Source organism: Meles meles, chromosome 9 (assembly GCF_922984935.1).
Source record: "Meles meles chromosome 9, mMelMel3.1 paternal haplotype, whole genome shotgun sequence".
Taxonomy (NCBI): Eukaryota; Metazoa; Chordata; class Mammalia; order Carnivora; family Mustelidae; genus Meles; species Meles meles.
The window spans coordinates 47,745,823-47,765,278 of NC_060074.1; the positions used below are offsets into that span (position 1 = coordinate 47,745,823).

The 19,456-nt window shown below is 51.2% G+C and overlaps 1 protein-coding gene across 2 annotated transcripts in view; it reads right to left on the reverse strand.

Moving 5' to 3' along the window:
- Positions 1-293: 293 nt before the first annotated feature.
- THAP4 (THAP domain containing 4) overlaps positions 294-19,456 on the reverse strand; it is a 40,201-nt gene continuing 21,038 nt past the window's right edge. For both annotated transcript variants that reach the window (XM_046017965.1, XM_046017966.1), the window contains 4 exons: positions 17,065-17,224; positions 15,881-15,990; positions 14,960-15,063; positions 294-546 (listed from right to left, as the gene is read on the reverse strand). In XM_046017965.1, the coding sequence (XP_045873921.1) occupies positions 427-546; positions 14,960-15,063; positions 15,881-15,990; positions 17,065-17,224 (494 nt within the window). In that variant the 3' untranslated portion in view covers positions 294-426. The remainder of the gene's footprint in view (positions 547-14,959; positions 15,064-15,880; positions 15,991-17,064; positions 17,225-19,456) is intronic.

Sequence of the window (19,456 nt, forward strand, 5' to 3'; positions counted from 1 at the left end):
CACACCATCCTGCGGCCTCGGACGCCCTTCATCTGTGTGGAGTGGTCCCAAGACCCTGTTAGCTTCAAAAACAGTGAAGTGACTGTGACCCTGTTTGTCCCACGTTTGTCATCAGCTTATTATTGGCTCTTCCAGGAAGACTTACAGATATTTTAGGTCTTGCCAAAACTGCCGGCAGAAGAAAGGGAAAAAAAAAAAATCACTCCTTAATTTTTTAGGGAAACTGGAAAACAAGTTACTCACCAGCTGATGAAAGAAATGCACAGTCTACACAAGTGATAATATTCAAAATGCTCAGTCATAAAAATAAAGGCCTTTTATTTGGTTTTTCTACGCTGTTACAGGAACTGTGGCAGCACTCTGGGGCCCACGAGGCCTGCGGCCACACCCACACGGGCTGTGAGCATCTACGGAGAAGCCGAAGGGTCACGGGGTCACCTTCTTGTAGGTGATGTGAAGATGCTGAGTCATGGGCTGGGTAGTGGTTGCCATGGAGACCGTCTGTTCAAGTTTGCCTTCAGAATTCAGCCTGAATTTTCGGGTGATCTGAGCAGAACAAATAGAAACACCTTAGTTTTACCTTCCAAAGGCGGTCCTGCAAAGCCGAGGGCTCTGTTCAGGCTGCAACGTGCTGCCCCACTGTCAGAAGCCCGTGGGCCACACGGTGTCCCTGCTGGTGGGTGACGGACATGCAGCCCACAGCCCGGGGTCTTACGGGGTGTGCCAAGATCAAGGGATCCTGACCTCTGGCCCTTTCCTCTGGCCCTCAGCTGTCCCCAGAAGACCAACAGGCATTCTTGGCCTTGTCTTAGCTCATTCAGAAGCCAGCCACTTTTTCCTTTTGGACAAAAGCTGACCTTCCACTACATTTTGGCTTTCCCCTCTTCCCTTTCATGCTAATAACGTGAACTGATGTCACCCGTGTTCTCGGAAAACTCAGCGTGAGTGCCTTTGGAACCACTGATTTATCAGAACAAAGTATGGTAGCCGATGAGAAAGTCCTGTCCTCCTGGAATGTTGAAGCGACTGCTAAGACACAACCCACAGCCTCCATCCTCCCCATGACCTGGAGCACAACGGGGGCCAGAATGTATGAAACAGGCCACAGCCAACCACTCTGTAACTGACCATCCGGCACAGAAAAACCAGAAAAGCCACATTTCAGAAAGTCCATTTAAAGATACAAGGGAACCAGCCCAGATGGGAGGACAAAGGTGCCGGAGAGAAGAGAGTATAGAGACCCCGATGGGAGCGACCATTCCCCTGAGGAATGTGCCTGCCATGAGGGGACAGTGGTGGGACCAGGAGGCTGGGGAGCCGGGCCAGCGCTCTGATTCCTGCCACACTTTGGAATGTGTGCCCACCGAGAAGGAGAGGCCATGGAAATACCCCAGACTTTTGGCTGGGACCCGAAAGGCTGCACTCTAGGAGGGAGAGTTAATCAGAAGCGGACAGGCAAGGCCGGCTTCCAAAGAGCTCAGCCTCCCAACAGTCCGGGTCTGCCCTCCTGGGACGGACAGCCAGCAGCTCCGCGGTAGGAGATGGCATCACATAGAGCCTCGCGGCACCTACAGTTTTCACATGTGGTGCCTAGGATTCAAGAAGAGAAAAACACAGAAAAAGCCAACTTAACAAGGGAGGTAAGAGCACTAGTACACGAGCAGATGCCCTGAGGCAGGCACGCCAACAACAGAGTCCTCAGGAGCGGGCGTGGAGCTTTTTCAGCAGAGGACTGGGTCTTCCAGGAGGAATAAAATGGGAATTCTGTAACTGCAAAGTGAAATCAGCAGAACAGATCCTGCCTGGAAACAGTCTGTAGAAAGAACTGGCTGCAGCTGGGAGGAGGATGGACGGGAGCCACGATGGGAGCGAAGAGACCCAGTGGAGACCTGAAGTCCTGACACGCATGCAGTGGGGACCCCAGGAGCTGGGAAGGAGAACGGAACACAAGCCAAATGTGAAGGGACTATAGCCAGCTCTCTGAGGCTGACAGAACATATAGCAAGCCACAGATGCAAATTACAACCTAGGAAGACGCCAGACTGACGGACACCCGGGGGGCACGGGGGAGGGCAGCGTGTCCAGGGACCAACTGCCACATGGGCTTTGGGCTTTCCCAGAGAAGGATGGCAGCTGGAGATGACGGGATGGCCTCTCAAAGTCATTACCATCACCACCACCCAAACCATTCTTAGTGCAGTGAAAATACTCTGCAAAAATGAAGGCAAAATAGGCGCATGGGGGGGTTTCAGTCCACTGAGCGTCAGCCTTCGGCTCAGGTCATGGTCCCAGGGTCCTGGGATTGAGCCATGCGTTGGGCTCCCTGCTCAGAGGGGAGTCTGCTTCCCCTTCTGCCCCTGGCACCCCCCTCATCGTGCACACACGTGCCCCCTCCACCCATAAATAAAATCTTGAAAAAAAAAAAGAAGGCAGCAAAATAAAGACATTTCTAGATCAAAAAAACTCCGCAGTGGATCTATCAGCAGCAGGAGTCCCCAGCCCTTGGAAGGAAATACCAGAGGAACTTCTCAGGCTTTGAGGGGAGAGGCCCTGCAGTAGCACAGAGAAGCAGGGATAGCCGAAGCCCATGGCCAACCACGCGAGCCCAGCATGCACCGTGGAAGCCTGCGAGTTGGGAACCTGAGGAGGTGGCGTGTGTGTGAAGGGAACTGGGTGTGTCCAGCTCACGGACAGGCACGAGAAATGCCTGAAATCTTAGTGATGTTTTTGAAAATACGCACACCCCCCCGCCACCTTCAAAGTCAGAACGCTGGGGTAGCACACACTGCTTCTTACTTCAGAAATCCAAGTGTCCGTTTTTGACCGGAGAGTGTCACCTGTGATGGGAGCTAGGTAAGCGGGGGTTTTGATGGAGCTCCTGGGCTCCTTCAAAGCCAGAGGTTCCCTTCTAAAGCAGGGACTCTAGAAAGGGTTGTTTACTCACGCTTTCAAGTGGGAGAAAAGATTTCCAAGGGTCGGGGCGCCTGGGTGGCTCAGTGGGTTAAGCCTCTGCCTTCGGCTCAGGTCATGGTCTCAGGGTCCTGGGATCGAGCCCCACATCGGGCTCTCTGCTCAGCAGGGAGCCTGCTTCCCCCCTCTCTCTCTGCCTGCCTCTCTGCCTACTTGTGATCTCTCTGTATCAAATAAATAAATAAAATCTTAAAAAAAAAAAAAAAGATTTCCAAGTGTTGTCTGTGACAGAATCTCTGACTCATACGAAAATGACATTAAACATTTGTATCTACTCCTAAGAAGGAAAAAGTTTCACTTTGTTGTCATTAGGAAAAACAGTGTAGTGTAAGACAAAAAAGCAAAAGAAAGAAAACTGAAAAACGAAGCACCCTCCCCCACAAAACCCTATGACTGGAGAAGCAGACAGGGCCAGGGGAAGACACCTGGGGTCCTTGTCCCGTGTCTCCGTGTCCTGAGCACCACCAGCAGTGGCAGCCGCCGGGAGGTGCCAGACACGCCTGGCCCCAGGCGCAGCATGTGGAACCAACATCAGAGCGCTGGAGTGGCCCGGGGAACCAGGCGTGGCTGTCACGGGCTGAGAAGGGCCGTCCCCAGGTCCCTGTGGCAGTCCGGAGCAGCCCAAGCACGGGGTTATGTCAGACACCCATTAATGCAGACCGCATTTGTCGTCGTCAGGAATCACTGAAGGACAGCAGGGGAGGGACAACACCCGCGCCAACAGGCAGGAAGACAAAAGGGTACAAGAGGGCAGGAAGGGGGATACCAGGACACCCAGAACCAGATAGACAGGAGGACACTTCGTCTGCTAGGGAAGCAGTCTCACGCTATTTTAGCATATTTATTTTTTACTGAAGATTTTATTTATTTGAGAAAGAGAGCATATAGGAGCAGGGGAGAGTGGCAGAGGGAGAAGCAGACTCCCCGCTGATTAGAGAGCCCAATGTGGGGCTCGATCCCAGGACCCTGAGATCATGACCTGAGTCAAAGGCGGAGACTTAACCCAATGAGTCACCCAGGCGCCCCATATTAGTGTCTTTAATTCTACATCACTTCTAGAATTTTGTTTAGAAATAAACAAAACTTTTACTTTTGAATCCCTTCCAGAGGAAACAAGGTGGTATAGAGATACGCTCCACCTATGTACACATGAGCAGTGTCTTCTCCAGGGCAGGGCTCGCCGACTCTCACAGCTCACGGCTGCGGACAGCTGGGCCCTTGCCTCTGTCATGGGGACATGGTGCTCTTGCAGCGCCCTCACCTGAGTGCCCACGATAGACCACGCACATGGAGCACAGATGGGCCAAGAGGGACGCCTGTGCAGGAACATGCAGGGGAGGGGGCCGTGGGAGCCAAGGAGAAGAGTAAGGCCACCGCTCGACTCCTCAAGCTTGATGGGTGCTGAGGCTGACAGTCCCCTCGTGAAAACACTGACACCTGAGCAAGGCTGGCCTGCTCCCACCGGCTCTGTGCCATCAGTGCCGCAGGGGCTCCTGGAGCCCCACGGGCCCCATGTACCGCACACACTGCACAGCGATCTAGGCAGGGTCCCCCAGCCCTTCCCTGGGAACCCCGTCCTGGCCACCTTGCTTCCAGATCAGCAGCGTGGTGACAAGCAGCAGTCGAGCATGAGAAGGGAGATGGGACTGGGGTGCGTGCCGTGACCACCAGGTCCTAGGGAAGAGCAGGGCGAGGGGCCGCCCATGCCCACTGTCCAAGGAGCACACTCACGGGGCTCTGTTCAGGTTGGAGACTTCCCAGTCATGGAGCATGGCCTCCAGAGTGCCGCTACCCCCACCACAGTGATGACATCCTGCTGTCATGGCAGTGCAGTGGGCTCCACAGACAGCAACGGCACGGCCACACACAGGTCCCCAGGGAGTCACTGGGTGGGTTCTTTTGGGTTTGCAGTCCTGCGGAGGATGTTTCCCGCCCCATCTACCTCTTCCCGTGGAAGTCACTAGGACTGAACATGGATGCAGGCTGTTACATGCCTGGTAAGCTCACTCCTAACAATTCCATGGTCATTCTGAGTCGGCCGCCGCAGCTAAGGCGTCATCCTGACCAAGGCTCGTCTGGCCCAGATGCATCCCCGCTAGAGGAGGAAGGTGCTGGGGGCAACCGCTCGCCTCCACAACTTCAAAGTGGAGCTTGTTCAGGCTGTTGGGGATCACAGGCCATGCGCCCACATTGCTCGAGTGCTTGGTTCCTGCTCATGAAGCCGGGTCAAGGGGTCCCATGGCCTTGGAAGGTTCAGGAAGAGTCCATGTCAATAAATACAAGTGCTTATTTTAGCCAAGTGTGCTCCTGCTCCCTAGACTGCTCCGGCCCCACAGGAACAGAACAGTGGAGGGAAGTGTGACATGAGAATTTCTCTGTTTTAATGCTTTTCAAGGCATTCTTCCCCCGCTTGTTTCCTTCACTAGGGAAAAGATGAAAAGGAACCTCTGAAGGAAGATGGCTATGACTGTGTTTTAGGACCTAAAACAAAGACATCAAGAAGCCACAGCAGCTAATATGCCCCCTGTAGAGCAAGCCTGGATGTGGAGGCAGGAGGGGCCCCTGCATGGGCATGGGAATCCCAGTGTGCTGACAGCACCCCGCCTCTTTACAGAAATGATGGCTCGCTGCCAGTGGACACAGCGAGGATCAGAGCAGGTGCACGCTGCCCCTAACACACACAGCTTCTTCCCCTACCCCTGCTTTCCTGAGATGCGACTGGCACACAACGCGATGCTTGGACAACGCATGTGTATGGCGTCAGCCGACACCCCCATCACCTCACTGCTACCCATCATGTGTGGAGTGCGGGAGCTCTTAAGATCTACTCTCCCAGCAAACTTCACACGACATGGTATGAACGGCAGACAGTGTGCTGTCTGGTGGCTCCCTATGATTCACCCCTCTTAGAGCCAGATGTCTGTGCCCTCTGACCTACAGCCTGCCATCCCTCTGCCTCCCGGCAACACCACTCAAATCTGTTGTTCTTTTTAATAATTCCACATATAAATGAAACCATGCAGTATTTTTCTTTCTCTACCTGATTTATTTTACTTAGTGTAACCCACTCATGTCACAATTCTTTTAACGGTTGAATGACATTCCTTGTGTGCGTGTACGCATATGCATATGTATCCACGGACACGCGTCTCCGTGTTCTTGAACGGGTGAAGGAGCTCACCCACAGGGGGCCACACAGCATTGCCATGATTATAACCAAACCCCCTCCCTGGCCCTCACGGGCGACAAGGAAAGGTTACTGGTGTGGAAAAAGGGGAGGCAATGGAGAGGAAACTGGGAAGAGGGATCATTTTGAGAAAAAGCACAAAGACAGAAGAAAAATTGACTTATTAGCTTAATAGCAAACTGGAGACAAGAAACAATTGGTGAATTTGGAAACCGATCAATAAAAACATCCAAACTGGGGGTCCCTGGGGAGCTCAGTCAATGGAACGTGTGACTCTTGATCTTGGGGTTGTGAGTTCAAGCCTCATGATGGGTGCAGAGATTAAAAATAAAATCTTTAAAATATCTAAACTGACTAATATGGAAAACACAGACTGAAGAAGAATGAACAGAGTCTCAGGGACATGTGGGACAGCATTAAATAGACTGACATCTGTTTAGTAGCAGTTCTGATGGGCAGAGTAACAATGGAGCAGAGAATGTTGAGAAACAATGGGAGAAAATCCCCAAATATGACAAAAAACACCATCTTACAGATTGAAGAATTTTAGTAGACCTATAAAGGATAAATACAAGGAAATCACACCCAGTGAAAGGGCGTGAAAGAAAGAAACCCACAGTAAAAGTAAAGTAAAGAAAAAAAGTCTCAAAAATGACTAGAGAAAGGACACATGGGTGGCTCAGCCGGTTAAGTGTCTGCCTTTGACTCAGGTCATGATCTCAGGGTCCTAGGATCGAGCCCCACACTGGGCTCTCTGCTCAGCAGGGAACCTGCTTCTCCCTCTGCCTCTCCCCTCACTTGTGCTCTGTCTCTCAAAATAGATAAATGAAATCTTAAAAAAAATAAAAAGACAAACCAAGTACAGGGCATGAATAATTTAGGCTGACTTTCAACCAACACAATTAAGGTCAGAAGACAACGGGACAAAATGATTCCTTTTAGAAAAAGTACGCCTGTTGGGGCACCTGGGTGGCTCAGTAGGTTAAAGCCTCTGCCTTCAGCTCAGGTCATGGTCTCAGGGTCCTGGGATCAGGCCCCACATCAGGCTCTCTGCTCAGCAGGGAGCCTGCTTCCCCTTCTCTCTGCCTGCCTCTCTGCCTACTTGTGATCTCTCTTTGTCAAAATAAATAAAGTTAAAAAAAAAAAAAGTATGCCCGTTGACCGAGAAGTTTATTTATGATAAAAAATATCCTGCAAAACTGGGAGTGAAAGAGGATTCCATGAAGAACTCCAGTCCCTGGAGCTGGTCTCCCCACTGGACGCAACTGTGCTGGCCTGTGCTGTAGCAGGAGACAGCTCTGCGGTGTTGTAAGAGCAGCCCGTGGGACCGGGGTTGGTGGCAAGCGCCTGACCTTGAACATGGAGGACCTCTCAGCCATGGGCACATCACCAGGGACCCAGAATAGGAAAAAAGAAATTCTTGAAGAACAAAGCTGAAGGACACATACCCCGCCTGATTGCACAACTGTCTGGGCCTGGCATAAGGATGGCCTTATAAATCGATGGGACAGAAAAGAGAACCCAGAAATAAATAAACTCTCACAAATATGGTCAAATGATTTTCTACAAAGCTGTCAAGAAGACTCAATGGGGAGAGGACAGTCTCTTCAACAAATGGTGCTGGGAAATTGGACATCCAACTGCAGAAGAACTGAGTCGAATGCTCACCTATCACCACACACAAAAACTAACTCAAACACATTGTAATTCATGAGCATTAAACACTTTCATGCATCAAGATCTTAAAAGCAGAGTGAAAAAGCAGCTTGCAAAACAAGAGAAAGTATCTGGGAATCACATATCTGATAAGGGACTCCAGGAGAATGGAGATGCCGGCTTCTGGGCACAAGCAGAGGACAGGCCGCATTGGTGAGGCCGTGGGGAGACTGGGGCCCGTGTCAGCGAGGCCGTGGGAGGACTGGGGCCCGTGTCGGCGAGGCTGCGGGTGGACTGGGGCCCATGCACCACTGGCAAGAACGCACAGTGGGTCAGCTGCTGTGGGAAACGGTATGCCGGTGCCTCAAAAAATTAGAGATGGAGTCACCTATGATCCAGCAAGTCCACTTCTGAGCAAGTACATGCTTAGAAGGGTTGAGAGCAGGGTCTTGAAGAGATATCTGTAACCCACATTAATGGCAGCATTATTCACAGCAGATAAAACATGGTGGCAACTCTGGTGCCTAGTGACGGATGAATGGATGAGCAAAACATTAATACACACGTGATAGACTACCATCCAGCCTTATGAAGGAGGGAAATTCCATCATATTCTACAACATGGATGAGCGCTAAGGACATTAAGCTGAGTGAAAGAAGCCAATCACAAAAAAACTAGTGTGTGATTCCACCAAGATGAGGTTCCTAGAGTAGTCAGTTCATAGATGCAGAAAGCAAATGGGGTGGTCTTACAACCAACTGTACTGGTAATATTTTTAGTAAATGTAAGTGGACTAAACATTCCAATGAAAATATGGAGCTTTTTGACTAGACAAGAAAAGCAAGACCATGGGAGATAAACTCTGAATACAGAGATAAAGAAGTTGAACGTAAAAAGGTAGGAAAACAGATGCACTGTATGAACAAGCACTGGACAGCAGGTGCGGTTCTGCTGTCATCAGACTTCAAGGTGCTTACGACAAGCTACCAAGAGGAACATTTCATAAATGTCATACAGACCACCATATATGCACCCTGAGGACAGATCTTCAGAGTCACGAAGCAAAAACACATCCAAAGAAAGGAACAGAAATAGCCTCGATCACTGCTGGGAGATTTGAGCACAGCTCAGTTATCAGACAGAACCAGACCCCCCTCACCAAACAAACCAGCAGTATAAAGGAAATCTGAATGACCTTATCCGTCGACTTGACCTAAGTCCACTACACCGAACAGCTGTCAAATACTTATGCATCTGGAGTGCCCGTGAGGCATTCACCAAGTTATACCGCACCTGTGGCACAGAGTAAATCCAAAGGCATGTACTATTAGCAATCAAAGAATATGCAGAAAAGCCTCAAATATTTGGAAAGTAAGTAACACACTTTTAAATGATCCAGTTCAAATAAGAAAGTCACCAAGGAAAGTATTTTGAGCTCGGAGGTACTAAGAGCACACCCCTCATTTCCGGGAGATGCAGCTGAAGCAGGGCTCAGTGGGAAATTCACAGTTTCAAGTGGTACATCACAAACTAAAAATGGGCTAAATATCAGTGACTTAAGTTTCCCATTTAAGAAACCAATAAAGAGGAGATTAAACTCAGGATAATTAAAATAAAAGAAATAAAATGATGCAAAAATCCTTCAACTTGTGTATTTTAATAAAACATAAAACCAGCAATAACTAAATAACTAAAAATGACAAACTGTTTATCTGTCATTGGGATTTATCTGAAGAATGTGGGGTCAGATCAACCTCTGAAACCCGTTACTATAACTCACCGCATGAACAGAATAGAGCATCTCAATGGTTACAGCAGAAGCACCTGTCAGAACTCAACACCCATTTATAATTTTTAATAACTGGCAAACTAAAAATATAAGAAAACAGAAGGTAGTAAAGGGCATCAGTGGAAACCTGACAGCGACCATCACAGCCAGTGGTGAAAGATAGCGGCTTCCTGAGAACAGAGAACGGGGCCTGGAGTCTACTCCCACTGCCTGTACCGAACATTATGCAGGCTGCCCTTCCCATGTTCTAGTGCAGAAGAAAGAAATGGCATCGAGACTGGAAAGTGACCCTGTAATAGCAGATGACACAATGTGTAGAAAACCCCCAAAAAATCTATTAAAAAAATGAGTAAAATACAGAAGTGAATTTAATAAAGTTACATGATACAAAATCAATGTGTAACAGTTAAATTATTTCTATATGCTAACAAGTAACTGGGAAAAAGAAGAAATCACTTACAACAGCATTCCCAAACCCCAGAATATCCAGGCATAAATTTTACAAAATCTACGTGAGATTGTACACTAAAAACTCCAACATAAGTTGGGGTGGGGGAGCCTACATAAACGGAGAGGTTTACATGGTACTGGATCAGGAGAGTCACTTCGCTGAAGATGGTACTTCCCAAATTCATCTAGAAATTCAAGAAATCCTAAAAAATTCTTCTGCAAGTTTACAAGAGGATTCTAAACCTCATACAAAAAATGTGAAGGGTCTTTGGGTAGCAAACAATTTTGTAAAGAAGAAAAAAAAAGTTGGACAACCGAAATGATCTGATTTCAAACATTACTATAAAGCGAAAGTACTCCAGATTGCGGGGCCTCACTGTACATGGAAACCCAGAGATCACCCAGATGGAAGAGAGTACAAAACGGACCCATGCAAGTGCACCTCACTGCGGGATGAGGGAAGGAGGGCAGTCTTTTCAAAAAATGGTGTTGGAACAAAGGGATATCTATTCAGGGGAAAAAAAAATGTAAGAAACTCGACCCCTAATTCATATCACAGAAAAACACAAATCCCAAAATTATAGACTTTAAAGCAAAAGGGAAAACTGTGACAATTCTTGGAGAAAATGCAGGTTAAAAATCTCTGTGGCCTGGGTTAGGCAAAAGAATTTAAGACAGGGCACAAAAAGCACAGAGTATAAGAGAAAAAGCTGGTAACAGAACATGAAAAGTCGGGGGCGCCTCGTTGGCTCAGTTGGTTAAGTGTCTGCCTTTGGCTTAGCTCGTGATCTCAGGGTCCTAGGATTGAGCCCCACGTTGGACTCCCTGCTTGGCGGGGAACCTGCTTCTACCTCTCCCTCTGCCCTTCCCCCAAGCTTGCTCTTGTGCTCTGTCTCTCATTCTCTCTCAAATAAATAAAATCTTTAAAAAACAACAACAAAAAAAGAGAACATGAAAAGTCAAACATTTTGTCAAAAGCATGGTGCACATGCCCCTGATGAAGGACTTGTCTTCGGAACACATAACTCTCAGAACTCAGTAGGAAGACCAACAACCTGCTGGAAAGAGGAGCCCCGGATCTGAATGCTTGCTTCAGAAAACAAGAAATACATGGCAAATAAGCACCATGGAAAGAGGGCCAACACCATCAGTCATCTGGGAGACATGTTTAACTGCATGAAATGCGCCTGTGCAGCCACCAGGACGGCAGACACTCAAGGACCAACGTGGCAGAGGGGGCGGGGTGGCAAGGACACCTGACCCGGCCTGGCGCATCCCATGTGACTCTGTGGTCCCAGTCCTAGGTCCTCAGCTGAGAGACAAAAGAACACACGTCCACACCAAGATGTCCACACACAGGCTCAAAGCAGCTTGATTCCCAACAGCCCAGACCTGGAAACAAGCCAGTCGGTGTCCATCAACAGAGGGAGACAGATGCACCTGGGATGTGTCTGCAGCAGGGAACACTACCCAGCAATTGAGAACCCAAATGACCGCTGACTGCAAGAGCAAGAACAAGTCTCACCAATGCTACCTTGAATGAAGGGAGTAAATAGTACACAGCTTTGTTTGCAGTGAGTCCTCGAGATGCAAGTCTAGTCGGTAGTGATGGGGTCTACCCTGGCTTGGGGAGGTGGCCAGGGGCTGCTAGGAGCCCCGTTGGGTGGCTCTCTCTGGGAGACGGGCATTCTCATCTTGACAGGGGCACGTTCCAAGGCTGTCCACCTGAGCTGCACACATTAACTCTATGTAAGTCATACCCCCAGAGAGATGATTTTTTTTTAAGTAAAAAAAAAAAATTCTAGTAATCCACGGTAATTAGTGGGGAACCGGCTGGGGTCAGGGGGACAAGCAGGGCACCTAGGATGGGGGTGGGGGAAGGGCAGGCTCTGTCAGCAGGGGCCGGGCAGCTGGCCGCTCAGCCACACAACTCAGTTCTGGGTGAATTAATGACCCGAAGAGGAGGTATTAGGTCAAGCTATTATGTTTCCAGGAAAAAAAATATATCTGTTTGCAGGGAAGCCTGCTTAAGTAAGAAACACTAAAACAAATCCAGAAAGGAGAGCCTAGGAAATGGAACCACAAAATTAAGAACTGTTTCTCAGAAGCAGCAAAGGAGTGAAAAGATACAAACTGGAAGGGTTATTGGCCACACAAGTAACTGTGAAGCTTACATCCAACTCAGAGAAGAACGAATGTCAGGAAGGACAGACACAGTGGACGCTGGTCAGAGGACCTGGACGGGACCTCACTAGAGGAGGGGCAAAAGCAGGATACGATGGGATGCTGGCTGTGAGAGCAGCTCCAGCCGTAGGTCTCAGTCCCTTGGGATGTGGCGGGCATTAATGGGGGGAGTTCCTGGAAGGCAGGGGCCTCTCTGATCCTCAGTATCAAAGAGTGGCCTGGAACCACTGTGTCTTGGGGCTGTCATAGGGCACCGCTGTGTGGACTGTGTAGGGTCCTCAGTGACCAAGCACCGAGAGCAGGGGAACAGAGATGGGGTGATGCCAGGCTTCAACAAGAGATAGGCAGGGACACGGGATTCTGTAGAAGCCAGGCCTGCCCACCAGCTGCTGGGAGGACAGACAGATGCTTCCAGCCCCAGGTTCTGTCCATGTTGACCCAGCAGGAAGGCCAACCCAGGTGCACCCGGCCAGCCATTTGTTAGCTAGGTCACTGACCCCATGGGGTTCGGTTCCTCCCCTCACTGTGCCCTCATGGGCTTCACCTCACCTCCTCCCTCCTTTTACAGAGAGGGACTCTTGTGTTTTAATTAACAAAGCCCAAAGTTAGTTCTCTAGCAAAAATCAACAAAATCTACCCCCCCCAATCCCTGATAAAGTAAGTAACTTTTGATAAGTATGAGCCAGAAAACGAGAAAACAGACACAGGTAAAAGATCAAGAACATAAAGAGGACACAGAATGGCAGATACAGAGAAAGCAGTAAGTGTTACTTCTTCCTCAAACTCTGAGTATCTCGGTGAAAGAGTGCTGCTCCTGGGAACCTTGACCCTGGAAGTGCAGGGAGGTTAGAGGGTGGCGAAGCAGGGAGGAGAGCACGGGCAGCCCACCGCACACCGGGCCCAGATACTTCCCTGCGGACATCTAGGAGGATCAGGCGATGTGGATGGGGCTCCCTCCTTGTCAGGGAACAGAAACAGCTGAAAAGCTCCCAGCTCATTCTATGAATAACCTGATACCAAAATCAGGACAAGGAGGAGTTATCTTCCAAAAGCAGACATGCCTCAACACTTAGAAGTTATTAATACAATTTACTGCATCAATAGCTTCAAGTGGAAAAAACACAGAATCCTCCCAAAAGAGGCTGCAAAAGCCTTTGATGAAACTCAAAACCCATTTCTGAATAGAATTCTTACCACAATAGAAACAGGACGTGCTTACCCGACAAGGGCTGCCTGCCAGCAGACAGCCTCAGGCCAGTGCCTTGAGGGGTGAGCGCTCTGCCCCGGCTGTGCCCAAGAACCAGGTACCAGACGTGACACTCAATAGAGACGCACAGTAGCCAGAGCACACCCCCTTCGTTGACACAATCAGAAGATGGAATGGAAGCCACGTGCCACTGGCGCAGCCACGAAGACTAGAAAGCACTACAATGCTACCCTAGCACGAAATGTCCGAGACCTGCATAATTAAATTATAAAGAAATAAACCTGACCAAAATAGGTCACCTCCTGCCATCTACTGACTGGGACTCCCCCATCCTCAAAGTGATTCATGTGTTTATGTGATCCCGGTGTAAATGGTGTGGACCCAACAAACTTGTAGGACAGGCCGTCTAGAAGAGGGATTGCTGAAGAATTAACCAAGAAAACGGAGAATAAAGAATATCAGGAACTTTCCCCAGATATGAAGATAGGACCTAGAGCTACAGTAACCTAAGTTATTACATGACTTTAAATTACTGTTGAAGAACTAGATGAAAGGACAGACCCTCCTCCCCTATTAACAGGGATGGGCTTAAGACAGGTATGACCTTTCAGATCTGGGGGGCTGCTGGTCACCCATCTGTACGTGGCATCATGTAAAAACCCATCCGGGAAGGACTAGAGTCTAAGAGTAAAAGGGAAAGCTACAAGAATGCAGGAAAACAGAAGACCAATTTTATCATGTGAGCAGAAAGGCCTTCCAGGGCCAGAACCCAAATCCAGACCCCATAAAGGAAAAAGACTGCCATAGAGAACTACAGAAAAGCTCGCAATCTGTGAGGGGAACACATCGTAAACCAAACTCACATAAGCCACCCAATGGGGAAATATTTGCCCTGTAAACAGCCATGGTACGCAGAAAGCTCCCGTAAACCAGTAAGAAGACGACAGCCCATAAAAACAGGCAATGACTTCGAACATCAATCGTATGGAGCAAGAAACACAGATGGCCCCCAAGCATAAGAAGTGCTCCTTTGCACCCATAAGTTCAGTTTCAAACACAAATGAACTACCATCTTTTATGGGTCAGATTTAAAAGATCAGTGAGTCTGGAAATGCAGGTTGGCACGCTCCCGCAGCGCTGGTGGAAACAGTTGTCAAGAAAAGCAATTCAAAATGTACTTGTCCTTCGATTCAGCAATTCAATTGGGAGAAATCTCCCCAACAGATAAGGACTCAACTGGCAAAGTGCACAGCCCAAAAAGGAATGTCTAAAAGGATGTCTATGACAGAAAAACCACAGCCAACCTGAGAACCCCTAAGGGCCCACCTGCCAGGGACCCGAGGATCCTGCAATGGCACGCCCCCACCTCGGCATGTGGGGAGTGACATGTGATGGTGCAGACAGGCCCCCGAGATCCAGTGGAAAGGTGGACTCCAGGCCAAGGGGTGATCTGTGACCCTGCTGAGGACGGGAAGCATGTGGTGGAAGGAGGGAAGGCTGCAGAGGCAGACTCACCTGCTCCACGTGGGGTTCCTTGGCGAAGGAGATCCTGGCAATGGAGTGGGACGTGATGCACAGCTCCTGCCCGTTCACCTCGCCCTCTTCCACCTCCACGATGCCTGCAGGGGCCATCAGAGCTCAGCAGCCACCATGCTTGCTATGCCCACTACTCCTACCACCCGCTCCTGCACCCAGGGCTTCAGCAGGTCTGAATGTGGAAGCGGGAGCCTCCCAGGTGTCAAGGGGGAAAAACTCACAAGTCCTCTTATAGCCAGAGCAGAGGATCTACGGAGGGTCACCCTGTCGGGGGGGTGGGAGGTGCCCTGGTGCCAGCCCTGCCCCATCACACAGCCCAGGAAGCCTCCTCCATCTCCAGCTGCTGGCTGCCCCCTGACTTCTAGCTCGCCAATGCCCTGGGCAGGACCACTCCAGGGTGGGCTGGTCTGGACTGCTGAGCCTCTAGGAAGTGAGACACACTCAAGCCAGGGAGCAAGGTAAAGGTCAAGTCGCTGTCTTTTTAAGTACTTTCTAATTAATGAACCTGGTGAACTATCTTAGGGTGGGCTCCCACTGGGGACAGAATGGATTTGCAGACACAGAACTTCTGGCTGCATGGTGAGCCTCCTGGTTCTTGTTCACACCTGCATGTGGAGGCTGAAAGAGGCCATCGTGAGCCAGTGCCGGAGCAGCTCAGGAGCAAACGGAAGCAGCCCCTCTCACCAGCACCCCCTGCCAGCCCCGCGGAGCCTATCCAAAGGCTGACGCTTCCCACCCTGACAAGCATTTGACTGTCCCCCGCAGACATGTCCACGAGCACGGACAACCCCAAAGGCCACTCTGAGAGCCAGAGGCAGATGCCGCCTCGCCCACTGGCTGCCCCTCTGCAGGCAGGCGCAGGGCATGGGAGGCCAGGGACAGCCGCCGAGGGAGGGGTACCTGTGTTCTGGGCACTGACAAAGGCCACCTTGTTGGTGTCGGGCTTGAGGCGGATGAAGCCGCACTCCCTGTGCATGGGTTTGCGCGTGTCCGGGTGGAAGGCGTTGAACCTGTGGACAGCAGGTGAGGTGAAGCCCCGGGTATCAGATGTCCCCAGAGAGAAAACCAGACTTTGTGGACACAATTCTCACACTTTATAAAGCACCCCCCCCAACCAAATATAAAATAACGCGGTTTGCTGGGGCGCCTGGGTGGCTCAGTAGGTTAAGTGATTGACTCTCGATCTCAGCCCAGGTCTTGATCTCAGGGTTGGGAGTTCAAGCCCCACGATGGATGGAGAGATGACTTAAATAAATAAGAGTTTTTAAAAAAAAAAAAAAAAAGTAGTTTCTTGTTCATGTGGAAAACAGAGAGATGCGTAAAAGACATAGCCCAAGAGAGATGAGTGGGCCCCAGCCGCCAGGCGCCCCAGGACCTTTCACCAGACCTAGAAGCAGCTCTCCCACACGCACCTCCCCCTCTTGTTCGTGTCTGCTTTCCCTCTGTGCTGTCCCAGTCACCACCATGACTGACTGTGACCCTGGGATGGGACCTTGGGACATATAAGGTAAGTGGCCCACACCCACAGGGCCCCCTCATGGTTCTCGGTCCCAAGCACCCCACATGTCCAATAAAATCCCAGCCTTACACCAGACTTTGCCTCTTGTGAGCAATTCACAGGTAAGTAGCAGAACAGGAGCTGAGTCAGGATGCGGCTGGAGGGCTGCCGAGGACTTTCGCTTTGCTGTGTGGTAAGGCTCTGAGAACCACCAAACTAACGGCCTCTCTGGGACCTCCAATCACTTGGGGTGATGGGGGGCGGGGGAGGCGGTTTAAAGGAAAGCCATGCCCTTTTAAGTAACATGGGGGTGACTGGTTTCCATTGGGGAGTAAGCACGGAATGAGGGATTTAACTGAGCACAGGCACCTACTTTTGTGTTTGCATGAACAAGCCTGAGATTTTGTGGTCATCTTCAAAAACATGAGACACCCAGAAAGTACCATTTTCACCCCCCATGTAACCAGATTCAGGGCAGGAAGGGGGGGCCTTTCTGAAAATACAACTAGGTTCCTTTGGCAGCGTCCCGCCTAATGCCTCTTATCAGCCTGGAGCTGCTCTTGCGGGAGATCGGGCCTGCACTTACGAGAAGTTCAGCACAGGCTGGCCCACGTGGGAGATGTACACCTCCTCCAGGTACTGGAAAGGCTGCAGCGTTGGGAAGGTCCCGGCTCCCGGTGGGTCTGACAGCCAGGTACCCAGCATCCAGGACAGCGGCTCCACCACGGGGTTCATCGTGGGTGGCTCTGAGGACAGAAGGAAGAGGCAGTCAGTGGGCTGTAAGCATGCCCTGCTGAGCTCTGTGTGCAAGCGTGCCCTCGCAACCACGGCAGACCCTGTGTGACCATGAACATACCGCCAGCCACCTGTTAGGAGGGGGAGAAAATGGGCAAACAATTCGAAAAGGTCATCTTGCCACCTCCGACTCTTCGCAGGAAAGACAAGGAGGTCTGGGGGTGGAACAGTGTCAAACCAAGCCAAAGGACGATGGGACCCGAGGCTGGCAACACAGCTACTGGTGAGAATGGAGCTTTGCACCTCCAGCTTCTGAGCCCCAGGGGCAACACGGGCCACCAGGACAGGGAGGGTGGGCAAAAACCCACTCCCTTCCCCATCTAGCTAGCGCCTCCGGTCCTGCCCCCGATCGCCTGTGAACAGCTGGGAATTGAGGACGGCAACAGCTGAGATTTGTGCCATCAAACTCTTGTAACAAGACAAAGTTAAGTTAGTTACAATCTCTGGTGGAGATAAGCACTAAAAGCTTCAGAAGCAAAGATCTGGGCTGTAGGACTCTGCAGAGCCGCAGAGAGGTGCTGTCTCCCCAACACCCCCAGGGCACCTGCGTCCTACTGAGCGAAGACAGAAGTGCATCAGGAAATAAGGATGCTGAATGGAACGTGCCTGAGGTGACAAGCAGGAAGGGACATGTGGCTTTTGGGTGTTTTGAGTCCTAAACTGGGAGGGCCGAGGACAGCTCCCTGAGATGTGTGTGCAGGTAGCAGCAGGAGGGGTCCCATGAACTTGGGGGTCCCTGGCGAGTTCAGAAAGGGAGGTGCAGGGAGCAGGAGGAGGGTAGCCTGGGCTCCACGTCACTGGTGGAAGCCGTGGAAAGTGCCAGATTTAGGGTCTGGTCTGCAGGCAGAGGGTGGGCTAATAGCTGGGATGTGGGGCAGGACAGCAAATGGTTTTGGCCAAGACAACAGAGAAGGCTAGAGGAGGTATGCTGGTGGTTTGGGCTGGAGGTCCTAATGGCCACCCCCTCGGCTCTGACAGCTCACATCCCATGGTTTGCAGAATAAACAGAAATCATTTTTCTGCCAGCTGTGGCCTCTGAGCTGCTCTCTGATGGGTATACTTGTCATGCTTGGGGTTGCACGGAGGAAAAGCCTGCCTGTGAGCTGTGCCACTGGACTGGCCCGCCTGGCTGCCCTACCACCTGGGTCCTCGTCAGTGGACAGTAGGCAGGGCGGTGTGCTTCCCTTCTGTGCTCTCCTTCCTGGGCAGGGCTGCTGAGTGACCCCTCCGGGGTCAGCCCGCTGCCTGGAGAGCCTGTGATGGGGCTGCAGTGGCCTCCGGCTCTAGGAAAGAGCCCTCTGTGCCCCTTCACCTGGGTCCCAGCTGCGGGACTCCGCGCTCCTATTCCCGCTCAGTGTCCCCACCACCACCCCGCCCCGTGGCTCCCATGGTGGCTTGTCAGGGGTGACCCCCTCAAAGGAAGGCAGTGGTGGGAAGGAGCCTAGCCCTGCCCTAGATGGTGCACCCCGTCCCTCGCAGCTCTCCAGCCCGCAGGCTGGCCTCTTCCCACCACAGGTCCACAAGTAGCCCCTCCTCTGGGACATGACCCCACTGGGGAGACCCTGATGGCAGGAGCCCTGTCCTCATCGAATCTGCTCTTCTGGACGACCCAGGGAGGGGGAGCTCCTCCACCATCGGGTGCGTGGGAGACACACACAGAGGGTGAGACAGAGACAGGGAAAGCCCCAGACAGACAGACAGAGCTAGGTCTTGCTCTTATCTCCTTCAAAGTCTCTCTGGGTCACTCTGTGGGAACACGACTGGGGAAGTGAGCATTATCATCTCTATCAGAAAAAGCAAAAAACTATTAACAATTAAAAACCTCCCTCCTGAGCCTGGACTTTCCGGGAAGACAGGTCATAGCCCCCCGAATGTGTGTGAGGGCTGTGGTGGGTGGAGGTGGCCTGGGCAGGGGCCCTGGGACCCTATCTGTGTGGACAGGACAGGGCGTCGTGTGTCACTCACCGAGGGGTGCTCAGCGACTCTGTCACTCCGTGTGGAGGGTGGGAATTGGCCTGACAGTGGACCCGGGCCTGGAACCCGCACTGGGGGAATGGTGAGCAAGCCAAGGGACACTGTGCCACCTGCCACCGCCAGGGCCCCAGGGAGGCTGTGAGCACGTGTCTCAGCATGGAGTGAAGCAACCACTCCCGGGGAGAAAGGGCCCTGAGGAGAGATGAACT